Consider the following 27,996-nt stretch of genomic DNA (forward strand, 5'->3'; position numbering starts at 1 on the left):
CATAAATTAACATTAAAGATAGAAAAATGAATATTTAATAAATAATGGAGATAAAAAGTGTAAATCTAAAAACATAGAGAATAAATTGAAATGAAACTAAAAAACTAAATGTGTAACATTTCGAAATCTAGATATTAAATAGATCCATAACCAAAGACTAAATGCGTCTATTTTAGAAACCTCTAAGAAAGGCATATTTTGAAAATGCAAAACACATATTTTTCAAAATTATAGGACTAAAAAGATATATTTATAAATTTTCTAATATTATTATTACTTTTTTTCAAGCCATTGCAATTTATTTTATTTTTGCATGAGAAAGAGAGGAAAAAGAAAACGAGAAAAAAAGAAAAAAAAAAACTAATCTTTACGAATATTCCGTTCTGTGGAGAAGGATGAGAGAACCAACATTTCAGGTGCTCACGTCACCCGTTTCTTTGCCTTAAATAACTACTGTCTCTCCCAATTTTTCTGCACTTTCTCTCTCATCATCATCATCCATCTCCTTCTTCATCTTCTTCTTCATAATTCATTCATGCCCATTACCCTTTCTCTACTTCTCCATTTTCCCATTTCTTTTTAAACCTCAATCCATTATAATTTGGACCCACAAACTTCTCTGCACATATTTACCTTTAATTCTCTCCCTTTCTTCCTTCTTTTTGTTGTCTTTTCGCCGGAATTGAGAACAGTTCAGAGATCTCAGGTATTTCCATGAATTTCTTTGCCCCCTTTTCTCCATCATTTCCAATCCCCTTTTGGATCTTTCCCTTCTTTCTTTTTATTCTTTCGTTGATTAACATTTTTTTTTGTTCTTGGTTGTACTGATTATTGTCGTTTCTTGTTTTTTTTTTTTTTTTTTTTTTTTTTTTTTTTTTGGGAATCGTTTCGAATTGGAATAATGAATTGGAGCTTGATTGTGTATTTGGAGCCCTTTTGGAACAATCCGAAAGTTGTATTTGCTTCCCCTTTTGTGTTTTGATTTCCTCCTTCAATTTGGGATACCGTTGTCTGTCACCTTTGTTCCCGTTTATTTATTCTGTAATGTGTTTACGTTGTTTTTGTTTGAAGTGGTATGGTACGGTCGGGAATTGATCGCTTGATGGTCATCCATCATTTACTTTTGATGGAATGTAATATTTTGTGTCGTTGGTTGTGTAAAGACGTCTGTAGTATTGGAAAATGAAATTATACACTCTGTTCTTGAGGTAACTTGAAGGTTTCTTTCCCCTTCCTCTGCCAAGGACGGATCTCCACATGACTATGCCATTGAGGCTCACCACCTCAGGATTTTGAAGAGCACTTATTGTTCTTCTTAGAGCGCGTGCAATTGTTATTGAGACATATTGTTCTTCTTGATACTGGGGGACTTTTAGCCTCCAATACCAATTGCTAGGACAAGGGACCTCTTCACATTTCCTCAACGAAATGATATGTTCCATTTTGGATAGAAGCCCTTGTGTCTTTTGTCTTTTGTTTCACACAAAGGGCCTCTTCCAATGCAGATAATGTCCATCATTTATGTATTTATGATAGTCCTCATGTGTTGCCCATGTGAGACTTTGGTTGCATTTTCAACAAGCCTCAAATAGTCATTGACCTGTCTAGCTCTTATTGAGGTCATCTCCTTTCTTTTCGGAGCACACTAGTTATCTGATAGAGTTCAACCATAGATCTCTACATGACTATATTACCTGTCTAGCTCTTATTGAGGTCATCTCCTTTCTTTTTGGAGCACATTGGTTGTTTGATAGAGTTCAACCATAGATCTCTACATGACTATATTATTGAGCCTCGCCACCTCTTTTTTCAACATTCTAAGATTATACGAACACGACTAAGTTAGAGCATGACTTTGATACTATTTGTTAGAACAACAAACCTCTCTTAAAATGGTATGATGTTTGTTCACTTTAGGCATAAGACGTCATGCCTTACCTTTTGGTTTTACCTAAAACGCCATATACCAATAAAGATTTTTTCCCTTAATTATGTACCTACGATACTTCATTAGTTTAGCTGATGCGGGACTTTTTTTTGCATTCCTAAAAATGGAGATACTGAATTAAGTTTTATTAATTTATTTTTTTAGCCTAGGACAAAGAAAAAGATACTGGAGCAAATGTACCTCCTTTTTTAACTCTTATAGCCTCTCGTCGAATTGGAGAAATCTTTTGTAACTCCTTTGGCTTGGGCATATCACCCCTCTTTTGTAAATTTCATACCTCAATGAAATTTTTTCTTAAAAAAAAAAAAAAGAAAAAAAAAAGAAGAAAAAAGAAAAAGATACCAATTTCACTAATATATTTAAACTATTGCAATTTTGACAGAAGAAGAGAGATGTAGCTTACTAGGTATGGCAATGGTCAATAAACTCGAGTATAGATGGCATAGCATATGTGTAGCTGCATTGTGTTAGTTGCTTTTGTAGACATTCATATTAGCTTATTGTGATGGTCGTTTATGTGTGTATATTTTTTTTTTCCTCTGAGAATATTGGTATCATTTCTTGTTTTATGGGTTATTGTCAAACTCTTGAAGCAAACGTGTATTTTTTGCTTCTTTTCACTATAATAAAAAATTTATCTTTCTTATATGTACACAAGAAAAAGTTTCATGAATAGTGGCACAGGGTAACTTGAATGATTATGTGTACTCTATGACATGAGTATAATCCGGCTGCAGTTCAGTATAGTTGCCTCTGATATCTCCGTGTCAAATAAGTTCACATGCATGTGCTCTAAGGAGAAGAATATGCACGTTGCACTTTGGAAAAAAATTATTCAAAACCAAGGAATCTTTTTACTTGTGTAAATTATGGGCAAATAAAAATGTCACTTTCTTTCCATTTGTTTGCTGGGCAACTTTGCTATTTTTTTTTATTTCTTTTTTGTATTAGTCAGAAATATGGTATTTTTTCTGTGTTCCACAGCCAAATTGTGGGAGAAATCCTGAAACACATGTTTTTATCTTTTTTGAAGTTATAAATGCTTAAAAGATATGCAATTTGATTTGGATTCTTGGTATTTTCCTATCTCCATTTTACTGTTCACTAGTTAACACCAAAGGTAACCTGTTGTGCATTAGCAGGATGGAAGTTAATTAAAGTAGGTCTTACAAACATCCCAATTACATTTCATTATTAAGTTCTAATTTTTAGTTTTTGTTATAAATTTATCCTGAGTTCCTACTTTCTCTCATGCAGGGTTTCGTGGCATTTTTGGATGATAGATAAAGGTGTTTAAGAGTCTAGCATTAAATCTGTGTTACCATACCCACTTATAAGGAAGAAACTAAATCATGTCTGGCCCCACAAAAGTTATGGATCCTGCTTTTCAAGGAGTAGGGCAGAGAGTGTATCCTTTGTTCGTTTTTTCTTTTGAAATAAGAGAATTTACGTTCATTCTATATCTAACGTTTTAAGATGATCATGTTATTGAATTATTCATTTATTTTGTTTAGACTTTTTTTTTTTTTCAATATTGAACATGCTTGTAGTAGTTTTACAGGTTGAACTTAACACCTTTTAGTGGCTCCGAAATTTGGCGAATTGAGAATTTTCAGCCTGTTCCATTGCCAAAGTCTGATTTTGGAAAATTCTATATGGGGGATAGCTACATAGTATTGCAGGTTGCTTTCATCTTATTAGTACTGCTCTAATATGTATTTGAAATGACTTATTACATTTAATAGATTTGGCAATGATTATTTAACTCGATTTCCAGGATTATTCTTTTTTATCATATGATTAACAGAAAAAGCTAGAGTTATACCCACCTTGGCAGTTGACACCGATTTTTGGAGTCTTAATTAGTGTAAGCTTTGTGAGATGTTTGAAGCAGTTGGATAAATCATAAAAGTACAAGTACTTATATTATTTTTCCTTTTTGGTTGTCTTAGTTTTTTCTTCTTTGAGAAAGAATGAGTCACTCATGCTAAGAACTGACCGATAAAATATAGATATGGAAGGTGGCTTTGGAGTAAATGCTTGTGCAATAACTTTGTGATAATTGTCACTTACATATACTCTATTTTAACAAATATTTCCTATTGCAGACAACACAAAACAAAAGCGGCTCTTTCTTGTTTGATATACACTTCTGGATTGGAAGAGATACAAGTCAGGTGTTCTTTCTCATCTTGTATCCTGCTCTCCCTCTCCTTGCTTTATAGAAAAAGTTTTAGATCATGGCCATCGTATATATTTGTAGCATGTAGGTTTGTATTGACCATTCTAATAAAATTCTGAGATGTCACATGCTCGATTTGGCTATCGCAGACTGTTAACTTGTTATTTTTTAACAACACCAATATTTCTTGGAATTTGGAATATCCATTACATTACAGCTTGGATCTAAAAAAAATGTAAGCAGAATTTTCTTTAAGAATTTTAAAAACCACTGTTGCCATACTCAAAATCAAAATTTTGATTTTTTGTTTCCATGAATGTCAACTGGCACCCTTTTTCTGCTTGCTTGGCCTCACGTGGCTGAATCTATAAAAGAAATAGATATTATTCTTTTATTTTCTGAGAATTAAAAAAATTACAGTTGCAATACTCATGATCTGTAATTATGATTTGTTTTTTTTCATGATTCCCATATTGGACGCCACTTTTGTGCTCACTTGACCTCAGTGGGTGACTTAACCCCCCACTTAGATGAAGTTTTGGTTGTGATTGAAAAATAAAATAACTCGGTCTTTGTTGATGTCTTTTCCAGGGATCCAAAATTATCATCTGAATCCTCAAGAAACTTTGCTCTGCATTTTTCTTCCCCTTCTTTTTTGTTTTGAAGATTAATTCCTAAATTTCTGGACCTTTTGATCTAGGATGAAGCTGGGACTGCTGCAATAAAATCCGTAGAGTTAGATGCAGCTCTTGGAGGCCGTGCAGTGCAGCATAGAGAGCTTCAAGGCCATGAATCAGACAAATTTTTATCATACTTTAAACCTTGTATCATTCCACTTGAAGGAGGTGTTGCATCTGGATTTAAAAAAGTTGAGGAGGAAGAATTCGAAACACGGTTATATACCTGCAAAGGAAAACGAGTTGTTAGAATGAAACAGGCACAGGATTCTATACATATGAACTCCCCTATATTTTGGAATTCATTATATTTCTGGGATCAAAATTTTCATTTTGATAATGCAGGTTCCTTTTGCTCGGTCTTCTCTTAATCATGATGATGTGTTCATCCTAGACACTGAAAACAAGATATATCAGTTCAATGGTGCTAATTCCAATATCCAAGAAAGAGCCAAGGCTTTGGAAGTGGTGCAATTTTTGAAGGAAAAGTATCATCAGGGAGTGTGTGATGTTGCAGTAGTGGGTATGCAGAAATGCTTCTAGTTTTTCACTCTGCTACCTTTCCCCTCTTAATAAGAAACACAACTTCTTTGAAAGTAAAGGAGTGGCAAGAATAAAAAGAAAAAAGAAAAAATAAAATCAAAGGAGTGACATTCGGCAGAAAGGAATTTAGTTTTTCACATGGCCAAGGATCTATAACTTGTTTTCTGAAGTTGCTTACTTCTTGTTGTTAGTTACTCCTTAGTTTCTTAACTGTGTAACTTTGTTTGCCATTTTAGATGATGGGAAGTTAGATACAGAGTCAGACTCAGGGGAGTTCTGGGTCCTCTTTGGTGGTTTTGCACCTATCGGAAAGAAGGTTAGCACTGAAGATGATGTGATTGCAGAAGCCACGCCTGCTAAACTTTATAGGTATCTGTCGATTTCTCACCCTCACCAAGTGAGAATTAAGAATTTATTTGATTTAGCATTTACTTTGTGCAAGTACCTTAAGAATGGAAACTTTTCTTATATAAATCATTTTTTTAAAAAAAAAAATAGAAAGACTTCCATTAAGTGAAAAGTTACACATAGCACCCCTTAGGGTAAGGAAAAGCAATGATTTAGGGTTGAATATCTTATCCTCCTTTCTTTGTATCTTCTCATATTCTCAATGATAGTATAGTATCTTATTTCTGAACTACAAGATTTAGAATCATTGGATACATATGCCAAAAATGTTTGATAAAGTTTTCATGATAGATGAACCTGGTACGCCTTGCTAATCTTTTAAATGAGAAGGAGATCATTAAAACGATTTTTGTTCTTTGGTGGGTGATTTTGGGAGTTGAAAATATACTTGCTTACTTTTGTTTTTTTTCTTTTGGGCTGTTTCATTCACATACTCAAGTTGAATGCAACTAATTTTTAGCAATAGACCTTTAGTAAGTAATAATTTGCACATAGTTATCCAATTGTGTCTTCAAGTAATTTTGAGTACATTCATGAATTTGCTTTCCCTTTTCTTTTTGCAGCTAGACCTAGAGATAGTTCATGGAATCTTTTAATGTTAGATATAGATATATAACAGTTTTCTCATCAGTTTCTCAGTCGATGTGTTTTATGCTTTTGTTGTCTAGAGACTCACTGTAGACTTCAATATTTCCGTTATGATCCAAAGTTTCCTTCAATTTTATCTTGTGTATCTAACTTTTGTCATTAATCTCAATTTTGTGTAGTTTAGTGTGTCTTGGGAGTATATTGTCAGGGATAGCCTCTAAATTTCTTTAGGTGACTGTTTAACATTTTAGAAATTGTACACAAGATTGATTTATATAATGTACAAAACATTTTTAAGGATGGTCTATTACATCACATGTGGAGTGGGGGGGTACTCTTATCTACAAAGTCTTAAGAGGAAGTAGAGAAGCACCGCTGAGTTGAGCTCATATTGGCAAGGATGGTCTTGGTATTTTTATATTAACACAACCAGCTTGTTGCATATATTGCTATCTTTCTTCAGACAAAATAATATTGAATCATAACATGTTTTGTGAGAATCTTATATGCTTTTCTAGATTAATATTTAACTTAACGATGCTTTTCCATGCTTTCATTATCCGTATGATTCTTGTATTATTATCTTTTAGCAGAAAAACAAACTTGACACACTAATTTGTTTTTTGGATGCATGCAGCATAGCTGATGGCGAAGTGGGTATCATTGAAGCTGAACTATCCAAATCATTGTTAGAAAATAACAAATGCTATCTACTGGACTGTGGTTCTGAGGTATTTGTTTGGGTTGGACGGATCACCCAGGTGGAGGAAAGAAAAGCGGCCATCCAGGTTGCTGAGGTAATAGAGAGACAGTGTAGTGTCCAAGAGAGTAATGTTCCACTAAATTTGGATCTAAATGTATCTGTTCTTCACTACCTGTACTTTTCTAGGAATTCGTCGCTAATCAAAATAGGCCAAGATCAACACAGATAACACGACTTATTCAAGGTTATGAGACACATTCGTTCAAATCCAACTTTGGTTCCTGGCCAGCAGGATCTGCAGCTTCTGGATCTGAGGAAGGAAGAGGAAAGGTAGCAGGTACGGATCATTTGTGACTTAAGTAGACCTAAAGTACTTCCTGCTCAACTTGTTCATTCTGGTATTCAAATTTCTGCCAGCTTTATTGAAGCAACAAGGTGTTGGTATTAAGGGGATGTCAAAAAGTAATCAAGCAAATGAGGAAGTACCTCCATTGCTGGAGGGAGGTGGAAAGTTGGAGGTTTAGTCAAAGATTACTTCTTCACGTTAATTTTGAAGATAACTTTATTTGGTAAATACTTGTTTTATGCTAAGAAATTGGACATTGTTCATTTTGTAGGTATGGTGCATCAATGAGGACACCAAGACTCCAGTGTCCTCAGAGGGTGTCGGTAAATTTTATAGTGGAGACTGCTATATTATACTTTACGCTTACCACTCAGGAGAGAGGAAGGAAGATTATCTTTTGTATACTTGGTACGGAAAGGATAGCATTGAGGTAAGTTAAAATATGTTGCTTCGGGTGTTAAATGGAATTCCATAACTTGAGGTTGTGCATTTGAATGAATTAGAAATAATTAGCATTAGAACAAAATGGAAGTATTGTTATGTTCTTATAGATATCATAATACGTTAAGAAGGATCTTACAGGATTTGATTTAGAGTATGCTTGGCCTAGCATATGTGATTTAGGATGAATATAAGTTTTTTTTTTTTTTTTTTTTTTTTTATTGTTATTTTTAAATAAATTAATTTGTAACGTATGGTGATAAAATCAGATTGATTTTAAAACACTTCTAAAAGAAATACCTTGGTGTTGGAGACTTTTTAAAAGAAATACGTGGGTGATGAGTCTCCAACCAGCGATTCTATTGTGATTGCCTAGGAATCACTTTAAAATATGCATTGAGATTTATTTGTTTAATAATTGTTTTTTGTTATAAGAACTGTCGGATGTGTGCAATCAAACAAGTTTATTTTTATTTTTTACTTTATAAGAAATTAAGCTTTCAATGAGCAAAATGAAGAAATTACAGGGGCATACAAAAAAGTAACCCCACAAAAGGAGTCCAAACCCTAAAATGCAGAAATAGACTCCAATCTAAAAAGAACAATGATCACTATAGCAAATTTGTGATTAATAGTGTGTTTGGAACAACTTGTGATTATTGTAGCTTATTGAATGATTTTAAAGGATAAAAAATGTTTTTTTTTTAAATTAAAAAGAATCTTAATAAATAAAAAACACTTTAAATAACTTGAATTAATTTAAAAGCTATTTTGAAGAAACTCTTGAGAGAGAGATTGTCCAAGAATGACTTGTAAATTAATCCAAGTTTATTAAAGTGCTTTTTATTGATTAAGATTTTTCTTAAAAAACACGTTTGTTCATCTAAAATCACTCAATAAGGCATAAGCTATACTAAAACACACTTTAAATTATTAATTCTTCCAAAGATACAATTGATTTTGTCTAAAAAGCATCTTTTTATAAGTTATTCCAAACACACTATAAATGCACTTTTTAGACAATGCAGCTCAACACTTCTATCATTGGTATTAAAATCCCATGGTACATAGGCCAGAGAAATAGTTTAAACATATGAGATATTTAAATTTAAAATTTCTTTGACGAACTTCTTTGGAAATGTCTTTTCGTGGGTTGTGCCACTAACCAAGAAATATCCTGGAATAAATACCCAATGGATCTGCAGTCTGCATATGTTCATGGCAGTGGATAAGGAAAAGTCTGTCTGTCTTTGAAGTTGGCATAAAGTTTTCTTGTGCCACTGGCCCACCAAGTAGTTACTATTTAAGGGAAATGTGGAGAGCCACTTTTAGAGGAGAGTGAGAAGATATTTTTTTGTTATGTTGACAGGAGCTTAAGCCAAGGTCTCCCTTGGGAGTTCTTCCACTTTTGGAACTTCCTAAGGATCTATTTGAGAATAGGACTCTTGGTCACAAATCATTAACAATAAATAAATAAATAAGGACAGTAGTTGCACCACTTATTCAAGTGTAAGGTTTAGTCTAAAATGCACTACTTATTTAAGGTTTTAGGGTTAATTAATGAAACTGAAAGATCAAGATTAAAGTTGACCCTCCTGCAGCCCTGCGTAAGTTGGGGTACAGATTGAACTTGTCCCTATCTTTTATTTGTGTAGTTAGTTTAAAGTTTGTGCAAATGTATTTATTGAGGACTGTCATTATTTCTTTATGCATATTATAACTTGTAAGTTAAATGTCTGGCCACACTTTTGTTTTCTTGGCAAAAAAAAAGGTTAGACCGTACTCATCATTACCTCACACGTTGTCCAATGTCAGGAGGACCAAACGACTGCTGCTCGCATTGCAAGTTCAATGTCAAACTCTCTCAAGGGGAAACCAGTTCAGGTATTAAATCAATTTGTTAGATCAGGATTATGTTATCAACATTGACACGCTACATTGGTACTTCTGTAGGGTCGCATTTTTCAGGGTAAAGAACCGCCACAGTTTGTTGCACTTTTCCAGCCTTTGGTAGTCCTCAAGGTATGTAGCTTAAAATATTTATTGTAAGAATCCTGCTTTTTGAGTTATGGTTTCTAACACGAAGATTGGAGGCAAGCACTTCTCTTTTTTAACTGACTACTTTCTTCAGGGTGGTGTGAGTGCTGGTTACAAGAAATTTATAGCAGACAAAGATTTGGCAGATGAAACATATAGTGCAGATAATGTTGCTCTCATCAAGGTTTCTGGAACTTCTGTCCACAACAATAAAGCAGTGCAAGTTGATCCTGTATGTGCAGAATAAACTTCTACCATTTCTATTTGTTCTGGCAGTCTATAGTTTATGAATATTATTTTGTAGAGATGCCTTTATCTTATATAAGTTGCATTGGACCATATTTTCTTTGTATGTATATTATTCAACCATAGTAGAGGAGTAAAGAGAGAACAGAAGTATCTAAGAGCAACTTTCAGTCATGGGAAATGTTGCTGGCTAAAGAAAAGGTTGCAACATTGTCTCCTTTTAGATTGGACTCTTTTATTGAACCAGGGAGAATAAATAATTGCTTGGTTCTGGACCACTTCATCCACCGAAAGTTATTTCATGGTTCTACGAAGGGATTAAACATTGTTTTCTGAGTTTTATGCGTGAGTGATATGCAGGAGAAGATGCCAAATATGAGGGCTTTTAAAAGAATGCTCAGCCATGTTTTCACCCCACTAATAGTTTCTTTGGGCTTAGAATTTTGTCACAGTGAACATATCCATATTATCATTAAGCATTGATTCTGAAAGGGCAGGCTCAACATATCATCAAGCACTTATTTGAGATTGATAACTTCCAGTATTTCTCTCAGGCCAACACTTTTCCTGAGTACTTTGGCTTTTAATTTGAATAATTAGGCTCTAGAATCTTGAAGATCGTGATCATTATATGTATGGACATGTAGACTTGAACAAAGCTAGTTATGGTAGAAATTACTTAACCACTTTTTCCCTTTGAAGTGGATGCAATTCTTAATTGGCATAAATGGTTCTGCTTATATAGTTAAAAGTCATTCTTTAGGATAGAAATTTCTTAATCATTTTTTTCCTTTGGAATTGGATGCAATTCTTAGGTGGCATAAATGATTCTACTTCTCTATAGTATAAAAGTCATTCTTTATGTTACTTCAGGAACAATTTCATAAGCTTTGTTCTTGATCAGGTGGCAACATCATTGGACTCTTGCCATTCTTTTGTCCTGCAATCTGGATCTTCTTTGTTTGTATGGCATGGAAATCAATGTGCCTTTGAGCTGCAACAATCAGCTACAAAAGTTGCTGAGTTTTTAAAGGTTTGCAACTCAGCATTGCCTTTTACCTTTTTCTTTACATTGGCACACTATAAAATAAGGGTTTAGTAACTTATGTATCTGATTTTTGTTGAATACATACCATAACACTAACTTCATGTTAAGGGAGGAGCACAGAGAGTAATGTTTAATTGGTTTTGTTAGGCTTTTTTATGGAATAATTTAAATGTTAAAGATAGAGGGTTAACATGGAATGAAGGAATGACTTCTTTCTTTAAATTGAACTTTTAGAATATAATGAAAATATCTATGAATTGCACATCTGTTCTGTTTCTTGTTACGATCATGCTGTACAGGCATTCTTGTAGACATGAATTCTGTACACTTGACACTAACAGTAGTATATCCTTTCCTGTTTACAATCTAGCCGGGAGTTACTTTGAAACATGCTAAAGAAGGAACAGAAAGTTCAGCTTTCTGGTCTGCTCTTGGGGGAAAACAAAATTACGCCAGCAAAAAAGCAGCTTCAGATATTGTCAGAGACCCCCACCTATACACAATTTCATCAAATAAAGGTGGCAGTTCTTTATAAATTTATTTTGCATCAATAATTTCTCTCTTGTAATGGCATGTTGTTCTCTACCTTATCTAATTAGTCGTTATATTGATACCTATTTCCTTTGACTGATCATTGTGACCATTCCCCATGCTTTGGATATTTCAGGACGTTTTCAGGTGAGCTTTGGACCACTCTGTGTATCATTTTGGATGCTTTATTAAGCCTGTAAAGTTATTCTTGTTCCTCATATTTTGAAGGTAGAGGAGGTTTACAACTTTTCTCAAGACGATCTCTTGACAGAGGATATTTTGATTCTTGATACACATGCTGAAGTGTTTGTATGGGTTGGTCAGTTGGTTGACACCAAAGAAAAGCAAAATGCCTTCGAAATTGGGCAGGTACTCTTATTTTAGGATATCTCAAAATACTCCTTTATTATTGTCATTGACAACTGCTTTTGCAGAGTTACATAGAACTGGCTGCATCTCTGGAGGGTTTGTCTCCAAAAGTACCACTATACAAAGTCAATGAGGGGACTGAACCAAGCTTCTTCACGGCCTACTTTTCATGGGACAATACTAAAGCTATCGTATGTGCTGGCATTTTTTCCTTTCTGTTTGCCTATATACGTTCTTCTTCTTAGTTCATCTACTAATTCATAAAGAATCTCTTCAATTGAAAACTTGGTTAGATGCTTCTCTTGCCACTCGATTTACTTCATTTATATTTATCACACACAAAAAAAAGAAAAAAATCTGACTTAACAGTGAAAATTGAAATGTGATAAGTATATTCTTGAAAAGAAACTCTTGAATTTGAATGGACAAATATGGGGGTCTTTGTTTTGTTTTGTTTATTTATTATTTTTTTTTGTGGGAAGGGAACAGCTTGGGACCTACAGGAACAGTAATGAGCAGCTGAGATCTAAACCCATTCTCTGTTTCTTATAACAAAAAAGAAACAAATAAGGTCTCTAAACCCATACGAAAATGGAGATTGTATAAGGATATCTTGGACTTAAATAGTTAAACTAAAGGAGAAGTTAAAACCATGGTTGATTGAGCCAGTTTGTACACACTTGGACTATTCTTAAATTAATATTCTAGGTGGGTGGTTGCTATGATTTGAACTTATGGTCACATTCATTGTGATCTATGTTATGGGTGGTAGATAGTTAGGTTTACTTACGAAACTTGTGAGTTTAATCAAAATATATTTGATTGGAAATCTTTATTCTAAGTCCTCATTACAGATTCTAAAAGTTGTTGATTAATTTTTGCAGATGGGTCTAGAAGGATTCTTCTTTTGGAACCAAAAACAACTTTTCATTTATTGATGAAGATACAAGATGTTAAAGGAAATAACCTCCTATAATAAGAAAAAGAAAAAAAAACCAAAAACCAACCAAATAAAATGGGCTAAAATAGCAGCCCCGAAAGGAAGAATCCAAAAGCAAGCCAAAGAACATCCTCCAGCTGACCAAAGAAAAAAGGAGGGGGGAAAAAAGACAGAACAGAAAAGAAACAAAAGAACTTCTCCCAGACAACCAAAAACCTAAAAACAACCACAAACAGTCATACCAAACCCAGCAAACCAAAGAATGAAATAATGACAGCAAAACAAAAAAATTAAAGCTCTTTTGTAGTTGCCTTTGTGTAAGATAGGAATAAGAGTTTCAGTGGAACGATCTTTTAATTGGTGTAAAATATGCAAAGCCAATGAATAATCTCGAGACCCTTTTTCTCCTGTTATTTAGCCTCTAGGTTTTTGTAGTCCCTTGTTCTCCAAGCTAAATCAATGGCTTTCTTCATCTCTGATTTGATGATCGTTATTTCAAAGTTGAAAGTTGAGCATTGTGGATGAACGTTATCAGTTTTTATGAATTTTCGGCTAGAAACATTAGAATCTTCTGGGGAGGAAGAAAAACTATTTCTTTCTTGTGGGATCACATTGTTTTGTGGCTTTCATGTGGTGCAAAAATCCTTCCTTTCTATAATAATAATAATTATTATTTTTTAATTTATAAAAATGAGCTTTCATGTAGAAATATTATTCTCAAACCCTCTAGAATTTTTAGAGGGTTTGAAAGGCCCCTAAGTGAGGTGTGGTCCTGTTTTAGGTTCAATGTCTCCTTGTGGACTTCTATGACTACTTTTCTTAATTAACCGTTAGATTTTAGTTTGTTAGGTTGGAAGCTGTTTTTGTATGTTGCCTCCCTTTTTTGTCGGCTCTCTCTTGCAGACAAGTGTATTTTTAGGTTTTTTAATTTTTTAATTTCTTTTTTGTCAGTACCTATAGACCTTATTGTGCCATAGTCTTAAACGTGCATGCCAATGCTAGATACTCTGTCTGGAAGTTTCAAGAAAATTTTGTCAAGTTTGTATGGTTTGGGAAGCATAAAGTCAAGATGATATGGAAATGTGTCAAGGAATTTGAAAATTTTCCATTCATTTATGTTTTATATCATATAACTTGCTTTGACTTTAGTTCTTTGCATTGATAATTTATCTCGTTATACATGTCTCTTTTCTTCTCTTCTTTTTTCCTTTTTTTTCTCTCTGTTTTTAGAATTTTAGTTAAACTTTGAATTATCTTCACCAAATGTAGGCTCAGGGTAACTCGTTCCAGAAGAAGGTTTCTCTGTTGTTTGGAATTGGCCATGCTGCGGAGGTAAATGCTCAACTTTCTCTAACCTCTTAAAATTGTGAATTTAGAATGCAGCTCATGTATATATTTTTTTTCTTTAAAAAAGAGGTTCTGGCTGTCCTTCCGATTTGCATCATGTACTCCAATTCTCAAGCCGGCTATTTTATATTTATTTTGTTTTGTCTATGAAAATCCATGGAAGAGCACAGAAAAACCATTACATTATTAGGATTGTGCTGTATTAGGCATCTGAGAAAAGTAAAATTATAGCAATTCTTTTCTTGTGGTGCATACCAATCTTTTTTACTTCCTTTCCTTGTACATCTGTTTTGTTTTGTCTATGAAAATCTATGGAAGAGCACAGAAAAACCATTACATTATTAGGATTGTGCACGTATGAGAAAAGTAAAATTATAGCAATTCTTTTCTTCTTGTGGTGCATACCAATCTTTTTTACTTCCTTTCCTTGTACATCCTGTCTTGAAAGGATAACACTGGTTAACTCGTAATTTTGCTTTGTTTTTGGCCAATCATATGGTTTTGCCACCTTTTTCTTCTCTTTTTTTCCCTTCCCCCTGCATTGATCAATTTTCAATCATATTGCTATTGCAGGATAAAACTAATGCATCGAGCCAAGGAGGACCTAGGCAAAGAAGTGAAGCTTTAGCTGCTTTAAACTCTGCATTTAATTCATCCTCGGGGCCGAAAACTACTTCTACAAGGCCATCTGGCAGAAGTCAAGGAGGGTCACAAAGAGCAGCTGCTGTAGCTGCACTTTCTTCCGTTCTTACAGCAGAAAAGAAGCAAGGATCTGATTCTCCTTCCGCTCCACATAATCGCAGTCCAACTTCAGAAGATATGGGTAAGAGAGCTCCATTGGACTTTTAGATATCTCTGATTTAGTTGCACGTTTAAAATTCTTTGCATTGACATTTATATACACTTGAACTTGAGTTGGTCTAAATCCATTCTTTTTGTAGTTGAAATTTATAGTGTGTGGTTGGAAATTATATAGTATGTGGTTAGATATTGCTGGCAGTCCATTTATAAAGACCATCGCTCTTCTGAAAACTCTTGTTTCACTGAATTCTATTGTTGATACACCGCTTTTTTCTCTCATTTTCTGCTGTGAAACGCACTTGATTTGGATTTCTCCTCTTTTTCAATTGTACATGCCTTCTAATTATAACCTATTTATGCACTCAAGAGTGTAAGGTAAGGATCAATTTCTTCCAAAAGTTAAACCTTTTCTGTTGCAATAGAGAAAGGAACGAAATAAAATTATATCCTGTAATCTGCCTTGCGGTTAAACCACAACCTCATAATGACGATCCTTATATGTATACTTCAACATTTTATATAATTGGGTATTGGCAGGAAAAGGAGATGATGAAAGTTTCCAAACAGAAAAGGAGTATACTAAAGAAGATGAAGACAAGGAAACAGGAAATTTTTCCCCTTCATTTGAAAATGACGGGGGCGATTCGACGCCCAAGCATGACGGGGGTCAGGATTTTGATGCTGAAACTGTTAATAGTACATTCAGTTATGATCAATTAAAAGCCAAGTCTGATAATCCAGTGACTGGAATTGACTTCAAAAGGAGAGAGGTTGGTGTGACGATGGAGATTTCTCTCTAAACTTTTCTTGATTTATGATGGTTTTAATAGTTGGTTCAATGTCCCTGATTTCTCAGGCCTATCTTTCCGTGGAAGAGTTTGAGACGGTATTTGGTATACCAAAAGAAGCATTCTATAAGCTGCCTAAATGGAAGCAAGACATGCATAAGAAGAAGGTTGATCTATTTTAGTGAATGAATTTATTGTGGCGTTCTGCATTTGCTCGACTGACTCCGACATCCATATTCGAGAATCAGTGTTTTGCGAATGCACGGGAATCATGACTGGTTTGCATTTTTGTCTAGAATATGGTAGTGTTTCCATCAAGGGAAAGACCTTTGGTTATTTTATTGATTGTGATGCAGCCTAATGAGTTGTTTTTTTTTTCTTCTCCTTTTTGTTTGTTGAACTCTCTCTCTCTCTCTCTCTCTCTATCTCTCTTTAATAGTTTCCCTCCCTGCATTGTGTCTCGTTTTTGAGACCAGTCTTTGCAGTTCAATTCTTTTATTGTTGGTATGTATTAATTGTGTTTTGTTTTGAGGTGGTTTGAGCTTTTTTTTGATCTTTTATTTGGCAGAAAGAAATGAAAATGGTGTATATGCAAATGTATATGGGATTGACTCAATATTAGGAAGAAAAATTACTTGGTTTTCTGCTAATTTTGTGTTTGCAACAATTTCTATAGTAGCTTCAGAATGATCTGGATTTTTGGTTGGTTCTATGATTGTGGTTGCTGCTAAACTTGGTGAAGGATCTGGAGGTGTGAAATGGAAAATGCTTGTGGTTTTAGGATGATGCTACTTATTCACGGACAATGTGTTGAAAATTGTGTTAAGAACCTGAGTTTAGTTTGCATGTGTTGAATTTTTTTTCATGTTTGTCTATTAGGAACTTTAAAAATGTCAAAAAAAAAAAAAAAAGGAAAAGAAAAAGAAAATCTTTCTATGACATTCAAATTGTGTCTAATAAGGCTATGGATGACAAAATTCTCCAGGGGTCTCCGATTCGATTGAGGTGGAGGATCCTCGGTTTGACTGGGTATAGGATCAAATTGGGTCTCCGGTCAGGGACGGGGAGGAGATCCTCGCCCCATCTCTGACCTCGAACTCGATTCCTGTCCTCGCCTCGATTTTTTTAATTTTTTATATATAATATATATTAAATTAATAATAATAATAATAATAATTAAAATTAGAAAAAAAAACTGAAACAATGGCTATAAAAACTACTTTTAATATTAATTTTTTCTAATTTTAATTATAAATATTATATATATATTATTAAAACAGTTAGTTTTGTTTTTATTTTATTTTATTTTCTAATATAATAAATTTTGTAATAAAAAAATATTAAAATGCTTTTTTCTAACACAAATATATCTAACAATAATATTAATTTATTACATAAAATTTATAATTTCAATATAAATATTAATTTAAAATAATAAAAATAATAAAAAAAAGTAGGGACCCGATTCCCTAGCCCCAACCCCTTAAGGGATGGGGATTAAAAATCTCCACGGAGATGGAGAGTGCATCTCCACCTTGGCCCGACCTCGTTGTCATTTCTAAATAAGGTATTGAATTTATTTATTTATTTATTATTTTATTTTATTTTTTAAGAAGCAAGGGCATATCTTTTAATTTTGTATTTAATAGGTGTGTTAATTTTAAAAATGTTAAATAGGTCAAGTGTCATAGCCATAAAATTGTTTGTACATATTTATTAAACATGATTAAAGATTTAGAGTTTTATTACACTTTTAAAAGTTTAGAGGTTCATCGTCCAATTTGGCACCTAAATTGAATCGGTAATAAAACTTTTTTTCCCTATTTTATGTGATTTTTTCCTTTGTTTTTGTTAATTTACTTAAAAAAATTTTAAATGATTGAAAATGCTTTATGAAATCGAACATTTTTCTTTCTAGAATATTACAATTTTAAGAGGGGAGAGACTTAAGGAGGTTATTAATATTTTTACTTTTTAAGCTATCAAACTAAACTTAAACTTTTAGTTCTAATTAGGAATTGGTAAAAATGACCTTGTGTCAAACTAAAGAAATGAAATCACTAAAAAGAAAAATGGTAGAATTGAAAAAACCTAACCACAAAATCAAAGAACATTGTAGAATAAATGATTAACTAACATCGTTTGTACTAATACGTCAATTGGATATATTATATGATCAATAATTTTATCATACTCAATAGATTATTAATGTATCTACTAGAATTGATTAATAGAGAAGACATCAATTACTATTTTAAGAATCAAAGATTCGATCCTCCAACATTTGTAATTGTTTTTTATTTTTTATTTCATTTTCCTTTTCTTTATTTTGAGTCGAACCTTTGTAATTATTGAACTTAAAAAAATGCCAATTGTTTAAATTCTTCATTATTTATTATTTTTTTTAAAAAAAATGTAATAGAAACAATACTAACCACTACAAATTTCTTAATTTTGTGTCCTATAAATTGACTCAAAGAAGATTCTTTAGCAAAGAAATTTTATGATGTAACCATAGTTTCATTCTATTACCTTTTTAGCCTTTTGCTTATGATTCTTCTTTTTTAGAAAAGATCTTAGACAAAAAAATTAGCCTTTATCTCTAACCTTTATTAGTCCCCTATAGACTAAACTTCATTGCCATTTTCTCAATGCTTATCAATCAATAAATAATTTTTCCATATAACAATTTAAGCACTAAATTCTACATATCGTCAATTTTATTATGTTAATTAATGATTAACCAATAATAACTTGCTGTTAACTTATTGATTTCTATACTGTATATTTTTCTTAAATTAGATTTAAATCATTTACAAATAAAATTATGATAGTTTTTGTAATTTGCTCAATTTATAAAAAGAAGAGGCAGTTCAAATTTTATAGTAGTAGCTTTCAAAGACCACATTAGTCCTCATCAATGGAGCTGTCAACCACAAACAATTATCCAAAGACTCAACCACTAAAGATATGATTTATAGATTTTATGTCTCTTTATTTTTTTTTTCTCTTAAATAATTGATTATGAAGTTTAGATTCTCATTGGCTCTCTTTCTTGTTTGCTTTTTGCTCTCATTATTCTGCCACATATACATTGTTCAAATTAAATCCTATAAAAAACCACTTACTTTTACTTGATAAGATAGATTATGCTCTTGGTGGGCCATGGTTTAAATATGATTAGTTTTTTTTTTTAATTTTTTTAAAATAATATGAGAATGAAATTTAAAACAAAAAGTAGGTGGTTTTGATTAATGATTTTTTTTTTTTAATATAAAACATATGGGATAAATTAAATTTCTCTAGCTTAAGAAATCCATCCTAAGATTTTGAACCAAGTTTTTTAAACAATATGTTTGGAGGAGGAAAATTGAATATTTATCCTTAAGATTGATAGTATATATTTTATGTCAGTTGAATTATGTTCATATAGACAACTTTTGATTGAACTTGTTTTGTCTAATTGTGTTGTATTTTGTTTTTTTTTTTTTTCCATATGTCATATTTTGCATTAAATTAGTCATTAAGTAAATGATATTAACTACAAGGACTATAGAAAATCAAAATGGACTGTTGAGCAACATGATCAAACTTATATTTTTTAAAATTTAGGATGCAATAAGCACAAGTATCAAACTTCATTAAGTAATTTATAATCTTATATATTTATAAAAAAATCATTTTTTATAAACATCTTTTAAAAAATTAATAAAATAAAATGGATGTAGTGTTTCTTGAATGAGTTTAAGTGGTCAAAAGCCTTTTTTTAAAAAATCTTACTAAATATAAATAATAATTTTTCTTATTGATTTAGAAGCTTTTGCTAAAAGAAAAGCAAAAAGCCAAAAAAAAAAAAAAAAAAGACAAAAAAAACTCTTGATAATATTTATATATACATATAGTGCAACTAAATTTATTTGTTATTTCAAGGGTTTTTTTATGAGAAAAAGTAAGACTTTTTTTTTAATCGAAAATTTAAATATTTTTAAGAGTGTCTAAACTAAAACATATTCTAAACCAACTTAATTGATGCTTAGAAGCTATAGATTTGAAGTTAAAACTGTAGATTTGAAGTTTTAAGTTCGATTAAACCTCAAAATAAGCGTCAAAGTAAAAATGATTCAACTGATATATAAATGTATTAGTAATCAAAAAGTTTGTGAATCAAATTCTGTTACTCTATTGTACTCAAAATAAATAATAATAATGTAAGCCTCCAAATAAGTTGCAAGTACTTTTACTTTCAAACTTATGAAATTTGTGTGCTATATCATTGAAAATTACCATAATTTTGTGAAGAAATTTGAATGTTGTTAACAATAAATCTCTCCACAATAATTATTGAGGAAAATAGCATCGAAAATATTTGCTGATTCTTAAGATTTTGGAGTCGCCTCAAGATAATTAGATGATCTATTGGGCGAAAAGGAATGCCTGGTTTCATGTTTGACTAGGGTCGGCCTCAACCAAGGTCAAGGCCGAGCATCTTTCTTAAGCTATATTATGGGCATACAATGATCTCTTGGACTTGGGCATGTCAAAAAAATACTCCGTTGGACGTTTGGTAAGACTCGACCTCGATCTTGGCCAAGATCGGGTACACTGGCTTGGGCTAGGCTCATGCTAGACCTTTTTTCCTAGGCTCATTTTGGTCTGAAGTTGCCACTTTAGGCCTGTATCATGCTCTCTTCTAGACCTTGTCATTTTTATTTACGCTAAATGTCAATTATACCATTCGATAAAAAATCACTCATAACATTACCCCTCACACCCATGTTGGGTCTCGAGATTAGGCTACTCATAGTTATGAATTAAACATTCTGAGCCCGACTTGGGATTATAATTTCTTCTAACTCATGCTGCTTTAGTGATATTTTCGATTAGCTCTCAACAAGATTACACTTCTCGCTAGTGTCCATGTGAGGTCCTTGCAAATTGACCTATCAAACCTGTAAGGTTGATGTTGGGTACTTTCATGGACGGTGTTTTAGGCCCTGAAGTTACTCTAGGTTGGTTCTTAAATTATCCCTGGGATGATCCATGTCACCATATTAACAGGGTTGATGTTTGAAGTTCCTCTAGGTTCAATTATTCCAAAGTCAATCCCCTTTTGAGGTATTAACACTCTACTGATTCTTTTAAGAAAAATGAAAATCGATTTTCTTAAGATTATAAGCACCTTCTTGAGAAATATGAATATTGATTTATGAGAGGTGACGTGACCAACAAATGACCATCTTTGGAGCTTGAGATTCTCTCTAGAAAGATGATAATCGATTGTTTAAGGATGATGTAGCCAGGAAATGACCATCTTTAGTGCTTGAGATAGAAAGATGATACTCGATTTATGAGAGGTGATGTGGCCAACAAATGACCATCTTTGGAGTTTGAGATTCTCTCTAAAAATATGATAATCAATTTTTTAAGGATGATGTGGCCAAGAAATGACCATCTTTGGTGCTTGAGATTTTCTCTAGAAAGATAATAATTGATTTATGAGAGATGATGTGGCCACCAAATTACCATCTTTGGAGCTTGTAATTCTTTCAAGAAAGATGATAATCGATTTCTGAAAGATAAATTAACTTTTATGTAGCTTTTTTGGACACCTTTGAACATTTGTTAGGCTGTGATTGATGGAAGCATCAAAGAATGTGTAGTGACCATGTAGCGGTAGAATATGTGTTGACCACATGCTGGCAATTAAAGAAGCTTGGCCAAGTTCGACCTCGACTTGTGTTCTAGCCTCCAGTTCAATCTCTGCCTAATGATTTGCTATTCTATATCAAGGATGAGCTCTTAGGTTGCAACCAAAAAACTTAAGTGCATGATGTGTAACTTCTAAATAGGACGAGTCAAAATTTTCCTCGGCTAAGCTTGACCTAAGCTATTGGTCACATGGTTTGTCGTCACCGCCTTTTATTATTCTTTTTGTGAGGTTGGCCTTGACTTATTTACCTTGGAAGCCCCCAAATTTTTCCCAGATTTCAAGCTGTATTTTGAAATTAATTTAATGCTTGTTTGAAGGATCTAATGCCTTTTGTTTGATAGGGAAGTATATCCCGTGAAAGTTCGTTTTTTGTTTGATAGGGAAGCATATCCTCTATAACTTCTGTATTTTGTTTGATATGGAAACATATTCCCTATGCAACCCCTACTCAAGGGACATTTTACTTAGAGAAAATGTTTGATTGAGTATGAAGTTCAATATCTTGAAGAAAACTAATCTTGTTCAAAGGAATATAAAAATTTCTGAATCAAAATAACCAGTATGCCAAAAAAAAAAAAAATCATAAAAAACAAAGTGCCCTAAGATAGGGTTGGCTTGAAACTTGGTAGGTTGGCTCGACCAACTTGGCTAGTTAGCCTTGGGTGGTGGTTTTTTTCTATCAAGGCTCACATGTTTGTCTTCGACTGTCTCCTCATCTTTTGAGATTCTAACTGATCCTTAGTCTCTGTTGGTGCTCTTAGGCCTCGACCTCAGCCTGAAACTTGGACTATCTAAACTTTGAATCATTTTTAAATGATGAATCTTAATTCTTTTCAACTTCTTGAGCATTTTGTTATGTACTTCATATTTGTGTTTACATCTAGATCTCGAACAACTCTATTTTTCATCGGTATAGTTAAGCCTCGACCTCGAATACTTAAGGTTCACACAACCTCCTAGACGTTAGGATGAGGTCGATAGAGATCTCTTGCCATTATGTACTTAGGATCAGCCTCGGCCTCGGGAATTTTCTAGAGTGATGGTGTACTTAGAAGCGTATAGATGATGAAACTATTTTACTTTTATGCACTTAGGGTTGACCTTGGTCAGCACCCTGTGAAACTTTGATTATAAATTCATGTTCTATCGATAATTTGAGCCTCAATCTTAGCCTGGCTTTTCACATCAAATTGATCTCCTCAACCTCGACATTACTCGCCTCAACCTTAGCTCTTGGCTTCAACTTGGTCTTCTCGGCCTCGACATTAGTCGCCTTGGCCTTGGATGTTCGCTTCAACTTGGTCTCCTCGACTTTGGCATTGGTTACCTCGACCTTGGTTCTTCGCTTCAGTTTAGCCTCCTCAACCTAGACCAAGGTTTTCTTGGCCTCGACTCGGACTCCTTAGCTCAATCTGCACCATGGATTTTAGTCCACCAATCTGCCTAGCTTTGCTAGACATAACTTCATGTTGCTTCATTTGTGCAGCAATTTGAGGTTGCTTTTTCCCGAGGTCGAGGTGATGTTTGATTTTTTATTCTTCTCGAGTGGCAGTCTTGATCTGAGTTATGTTTCTCTAAGTTATATTTTCATCCCTCCCACTCATGCTTTGTAAGATATGTAGATTGTTATTAGAACATTTTCTTCCCCACAAATGGTGCTAATTGTTGATACCAAATTTTGGACAGGAAAAAATGCACATGATCTTCACATGAAAGCAAAGCTAAACTTGTAATTTGGTAAAGAGATGACCTACAAACAAAGATAATGACTCCAATGCCAAAGTCAGATATGAGTACTAATATAATAGATAAGAAGTTAGAAGTTTATGTTACCTCACATGGAGCCATAATGATTTATAGAGAAAGTTGACTTAGGTTGTCCTCTAGGGGCTTAATTAGATGACCCACTGGGCCAAAGAGCATGCCTAGTTTCATGTTTGGTTAGGATCGTCCTCGGCCAAGACCGAGACCGAGCATCTTTCTTAGGCCATATTATGAGCCTAAAACGACCTTTTGAACTGGGACATGCGCAAAACATGTCCCATTAGACATTTGGTAAAGCTGGGTGTGCACACACAACATTTACAATATTAACCCAAAAAAGTCATAAATAGGATATGCACACACTCAAAATTTACAATATTAACCCCAAAAAAGTCACAAACAGGATATGAATAAGAATTAATAAAAAAAAAAACAATGAAGTGAATTGGAAAAATATGACCTCTACTTCAAAAAAAAAAAAAAAAGAAAAAAGAAAAAAAAAAGTCATAAATAGGATATGAATAAGAATACAAAAACAACAATGAAGTGAATTGAAAAAGTGGGGCATCTACACTAATGTCATAATTTTCAATTGTACTTATTATTTATTATCATATAAAAATTCTTCCGTATGACAAATTAATAGGCCCAAGAAACCTCATCTAATCATGAATTATTGTTAGATTGTTCTGAAAAACACCTAATCCAAATAATTAACACAATGACTTTAAATAAAATATTGGAGTCTTGCTTGGATGCATATAGGAATGGATTTCTTCCTCTCTTTTTTTTTTTTTTTTTTTTTTTTTTTTTTTTTTTTTTAACTTCATTGAATTGTCTTTTAGTACCTAAACAATTGCAAATATATGTGTTGAGGAGGAAAACAAGGAGAGAAAGATAAGGGGAATGAAGCAATTTGAGGCTCTTAGAGTGTTAGGTGAGCTTTAGGTATCCAAAAGGACTATAAATAAATAAATAAATAAAAGTCCTACCATTAAACATAGTTAATTTTATTTTACCCATGAGAATTATTGTCATTTCTCTCTATTTTATTCCCTATGTTTTAAGAGTTTTTTTTTTAAAAAAAAATTAATATAGGCTTGTATTTTTTACTTTGATTCATTTTGATCTTGTACATCTAAAATGATTAATCTCTATAATTTCAAATCGTATATTTTGATCTTTACACATTTAAGAAGTGGAAAATTTTAGTTACTATATGCAAAATTTGAATATACGTTTTATACATGATAGAAACACTTTAGTACAAATTTATGGCTATATTTCAAGAAATGCATTAACTTAAGTGCAATACTAAAATTATTATTAAAAAAGAGATAAAAATGAAAATGAATGTATCAAAATGATCTTTTCTTAAAAGTATAGGGACCAAATGGATGTACTGAATATACATAGACTAAACTGAACATAAATTGAAAGTATGGAAATCAAAATAAACATTTTGAAAATATATTAATCAAAATGAACCAAAACCGAATTATGGGACCAAACAGTAACGGAGCCACGTAAGGGCCAGGGGGCAAAATATAATTTTTATGGAGCTATGAATACTTGTAGAAGACAACTGTAATATGATTAGTTAATTTATGGAGCTTTTTTTTTTTTTTTTTTTACAGTGTTCCTATACAAAATTTCTAGCTTTACCATTGGACCAAAATATAATTTTTAAACTTATTTTTTTAACATTCGAAAGTATTGGTTCAAAAGTAAATCCAGACATTATGAATTATGAAATTCAACCAAATGTGTTCAGTCGGTTTAAGCGATTTCTTTGGTTTTTTTGGGTTTTTTTCTTGCACCCTTCAAATGAAACAATTTGTGAAGGTTACATTAAACCCTAAAATAATTAAAAAAAAATATTTAAAGCACAGTTCAGACAACGTTTAAAAGCACATAAACTCCGATATGATCATTATAATTTGTAAACAGAGGAAGAAAATAAAATTTATATTTTTTTGGTAAAAAAAAAAATATGAGATGAAACTATTGAGGTTGATGTCCTAAATCTTGTAGAGTCCTATAGTTTGTAATTGTATTGTACAAATATTTTATTTATTTAATAAAATATGAGATGTTTTATTTGACGTTTAGTAGTACTAAACCTACAAACCAATAAATTAATAACCAAGGTTATCATTTGTAGCTTATACATATATGTAGAGACATACAGCTGGATCATGTTTAATTGATAACCTAAATGGCTTGTTGTAGATGGATAAGACTGGATACCTAATCCTGGTGACACTACGAACCAACCTGCTTTGTAGATGTTACAATTGTTGTAAAGTGCTACAAATGATCTGATCCTGATCATTCATGTGGAGACATGTGAGCAGGGGTATTCTATACAAAGGAGTTTGTATAAGACTGGACTACAAAATGACTAGTCTCATTATATAACGTCGTTAATAATTGAGACTTATGTTTCACCAGGATGACCATAGGTGACATGACCTGAATCTTGAGTGAGTTGTGAACTCCTGCCTATGAGGGCAGTCTTTTGATTTGTATGGGCGAGAGTGGCCAGATCACCAACTCAATAAGCCTACTATTTTGAGGATTCGTCTGATTGGGCAGGCGGGAACACAGCTACACAAGATGGAATTCACTCATTTCCCGAGGTCAGAGTAAGTAGATAAATTGCTCCCTTAAGGACTTATTCAAGGGCTTGAACAATATGGCACCACATTCTCTCCTAGCTTGAGAGGGGTTTGGTCATAGTTGGACTATGACTTATGTTCATAAGAGGGATCGATGGTACTTAAGGAGTTAGAAGTAACTACAAAGGAAAAACGGTAATTTTGGCCTAGCTGTATTTATGAGCAGTTTGTAAAGGGTCATTGCACTATTGATTAGTTATATCCAAGTGACACAAAAATATATCTGTAGTGTGAAGTGTGCAGCTATCGGTTTTAATGAAGTGCCCAAAAGTTAATGGATGTTGAATAATTTAATTAAAGAAGTTTAATTAATTATTCAAGTACCATTGGAGCTTCAAGCTACAGGTTCATGAGGTCCCATCTGTAACTCATCAGGGATTAAATGAGAATCAATTTTGGATTAATTTGAATTGTTCAAATTAATTGAGAGAATTAATTATATGTGATATAATTAATTTAATTTAATTATGTATGATATATTTGCTATAATGTATTTGATACATTATAATATAAAGTTATTTGAGAGAAAATAAATATTTGAATATAATTCACATATTAAATATGTGAATTGGATTAATATAATTAAATTTAGTATAAATGGAATTTATATTAATATCATGTATTAATGAGAGAATGTAAACTATAAGTTATATTGTATTTGATACAATATTAAGCTATAGGTTATATGTTATATTTGATATACCATATAGTTTAATATATATTATATGATAAAGTGGTTATCATATAAATATATATTAATGTTTTATTAAAATAAGTTTTCTTTTATTTATTTTAAATTTTGAAAAATTATTTTGGGAGTGAGTTGTAACTCCTTCCCCCTTTTTCTTTCTACTACGTGGAAGTGGGAGTGTGAGATGGTTACAATAATCTTCTTCCCCATTTGAGTTTTACAAAGAATAATCTTTGCAAGAATTTAGAATTTCTCTGAGAAAAGTTCTCAGTTCTTCTCCTCTTCCTCTCATAAACTCTATCTCTCTCTTCTAAAATACCAAGAGCCTACAACTCCTTGGATTCTCACCCTAGAGAATATAGAGGAAGCTTTTGTAGTGGTGTCCAAATTAGGGGTTCGAGTTTGTGACCTTTACGAGAGGAGGAATTATGTGAAGAACATTGCTCTTCAAATGTTAGTATTTTCTTTTTCTCTTTTCTCAATTTCATATTTAGCATGTTGTAAATTAAATTAAATGCATAATGTTTCTGTATGATTTTGTAAATTTGTAACATTTTGTAAAATTGGGATTTGGGTCTGATCCCCGCTTCTGCTCCAAACCTCCACCAGTTCCTTCAGGAACATTAAATTTAAGTGGATATAGTACATGTCAATTATCATTGAACTAGATTTATTTTGACATAAAAGCAAATACATTTAAAAATGGATGGACAATTAATGTAACACACAAATACATATACATATATGTATATGTTAAGGTTATATATCTAATAGGTTAAAAAATCTTTTGGTCCCTAAAATTTTATGAAAATAATTTAATCTCTAAACTATAATATGTAACAAATTAGTCCTAACGTAAAAAAAAAGATCAAAATTCGTTGTTAATTTTTAGTATTTTATGATGTAGACATTATATTTTATTAAAAACATCGAGTCTCTAATTAGTTTATCGGTTTATTTATACAAGAAATCTCATTGAATCTTAACACTAAATTCTTAGATAGAGACTAAATCGTTATAGATTTTAAGGTATAAAAACTAAATTATTACATAATAAATTTCAGAGACTAAATATAGTCATTATAAACTAAAGTTTATTCTATAAAAGTTTAAGGAGTAAAAGTCATCGTTAATCCATATAATATTGAAGTGAGCACTTTATAGGTATATACAATTGGGACAAAGCACAAAAAGAAAATGGGCACTA

General features: G+C 32.4%; 1 protein-coding gene across 1 annotated transcript; it reads left to right on the plus strand.

The window, feature by feature from the left end:
• Positions 1–450: 450 nt before the first annotated feature.
• LOC120073236 (villin-3-like) lies at positions 451–16,593 on the plus strand. The gene is made up of 23 exons (XM_039025960.1): positions 451–706; positions 3,206–3,356; positions 3,531–3,630; positions 4,057–4,125; positions 4,831–5,067; positions 5,153–5,330; positions 5,587–5,719; positions 6,984–7,143; positions 7,236–7,386; positions 7,467–7,567; positions 7,667–7,825; positions 9,652–9,720; positions 9,790–9,858; positions 9,968–10,105; positions 11,024–11,152; positions 11,538–11,685; positions 11,835–11,845; positions 11,927–12,067; positions 12,133–12,258; positions 14,277–14,339; positions 14,928–15,177; positions 15,693–15,925; positions 16,012–16,593. Exons 2-23 carry the CDS (start codon positions 3,301–3,303, stop codon positions 16,123–16,125), a joined length of 2,835 nt encoding a protein of 944 aa, XP_038881888.1. The 5' UTR covers positions 451–706; positions 3,206–3,300; the 3' UTR covers positions 16,126–16,593.
• The last annotated feature ends 11,403 nt before the right edge of the window (positions 16,594–27,996 follow it).

This window comes from Benincasa hispida, chromosome 3 (assembly GCF_009727055.1).
Source record: "Benincasa hispida cultivar B227 chromosome 3, ASM972705v1, whole genome shotgun sequence".
Taxonomy (NCBI): domain Eukaryota; kingdom Viridiplantae; phylum Streptophyta; class Magnoliopsida; order Cucurbitales; family Cucurbitaceae; genus Benincasa; species Benincasa hispida.

Bases quoted from the DNA above. Each gene is read 5' to 3' on its own strand.
- LOC120073236 (XM_039025960.1), top strand. From the start codon at position 3,301: ATGTCTGGCCCCACAAAAGTTATGGATCCTGCTTTTCAAGGAGTAGGG. The intron at 3,631-4,056 runs GTTGCTTTCATC...TTCCTATTGCAG, and splicing joins ATAGCTACATAGTATTGCAG to ACAACACAAAACAAAAGCGG. The intron at 7,568-7,666 runs GTTTAGTCAAAG...TTCATTTTGTAG, and splicing joins AGGGAGGTGGAAAGTTGGAG to GTATGGTGCATCAATGAGGA.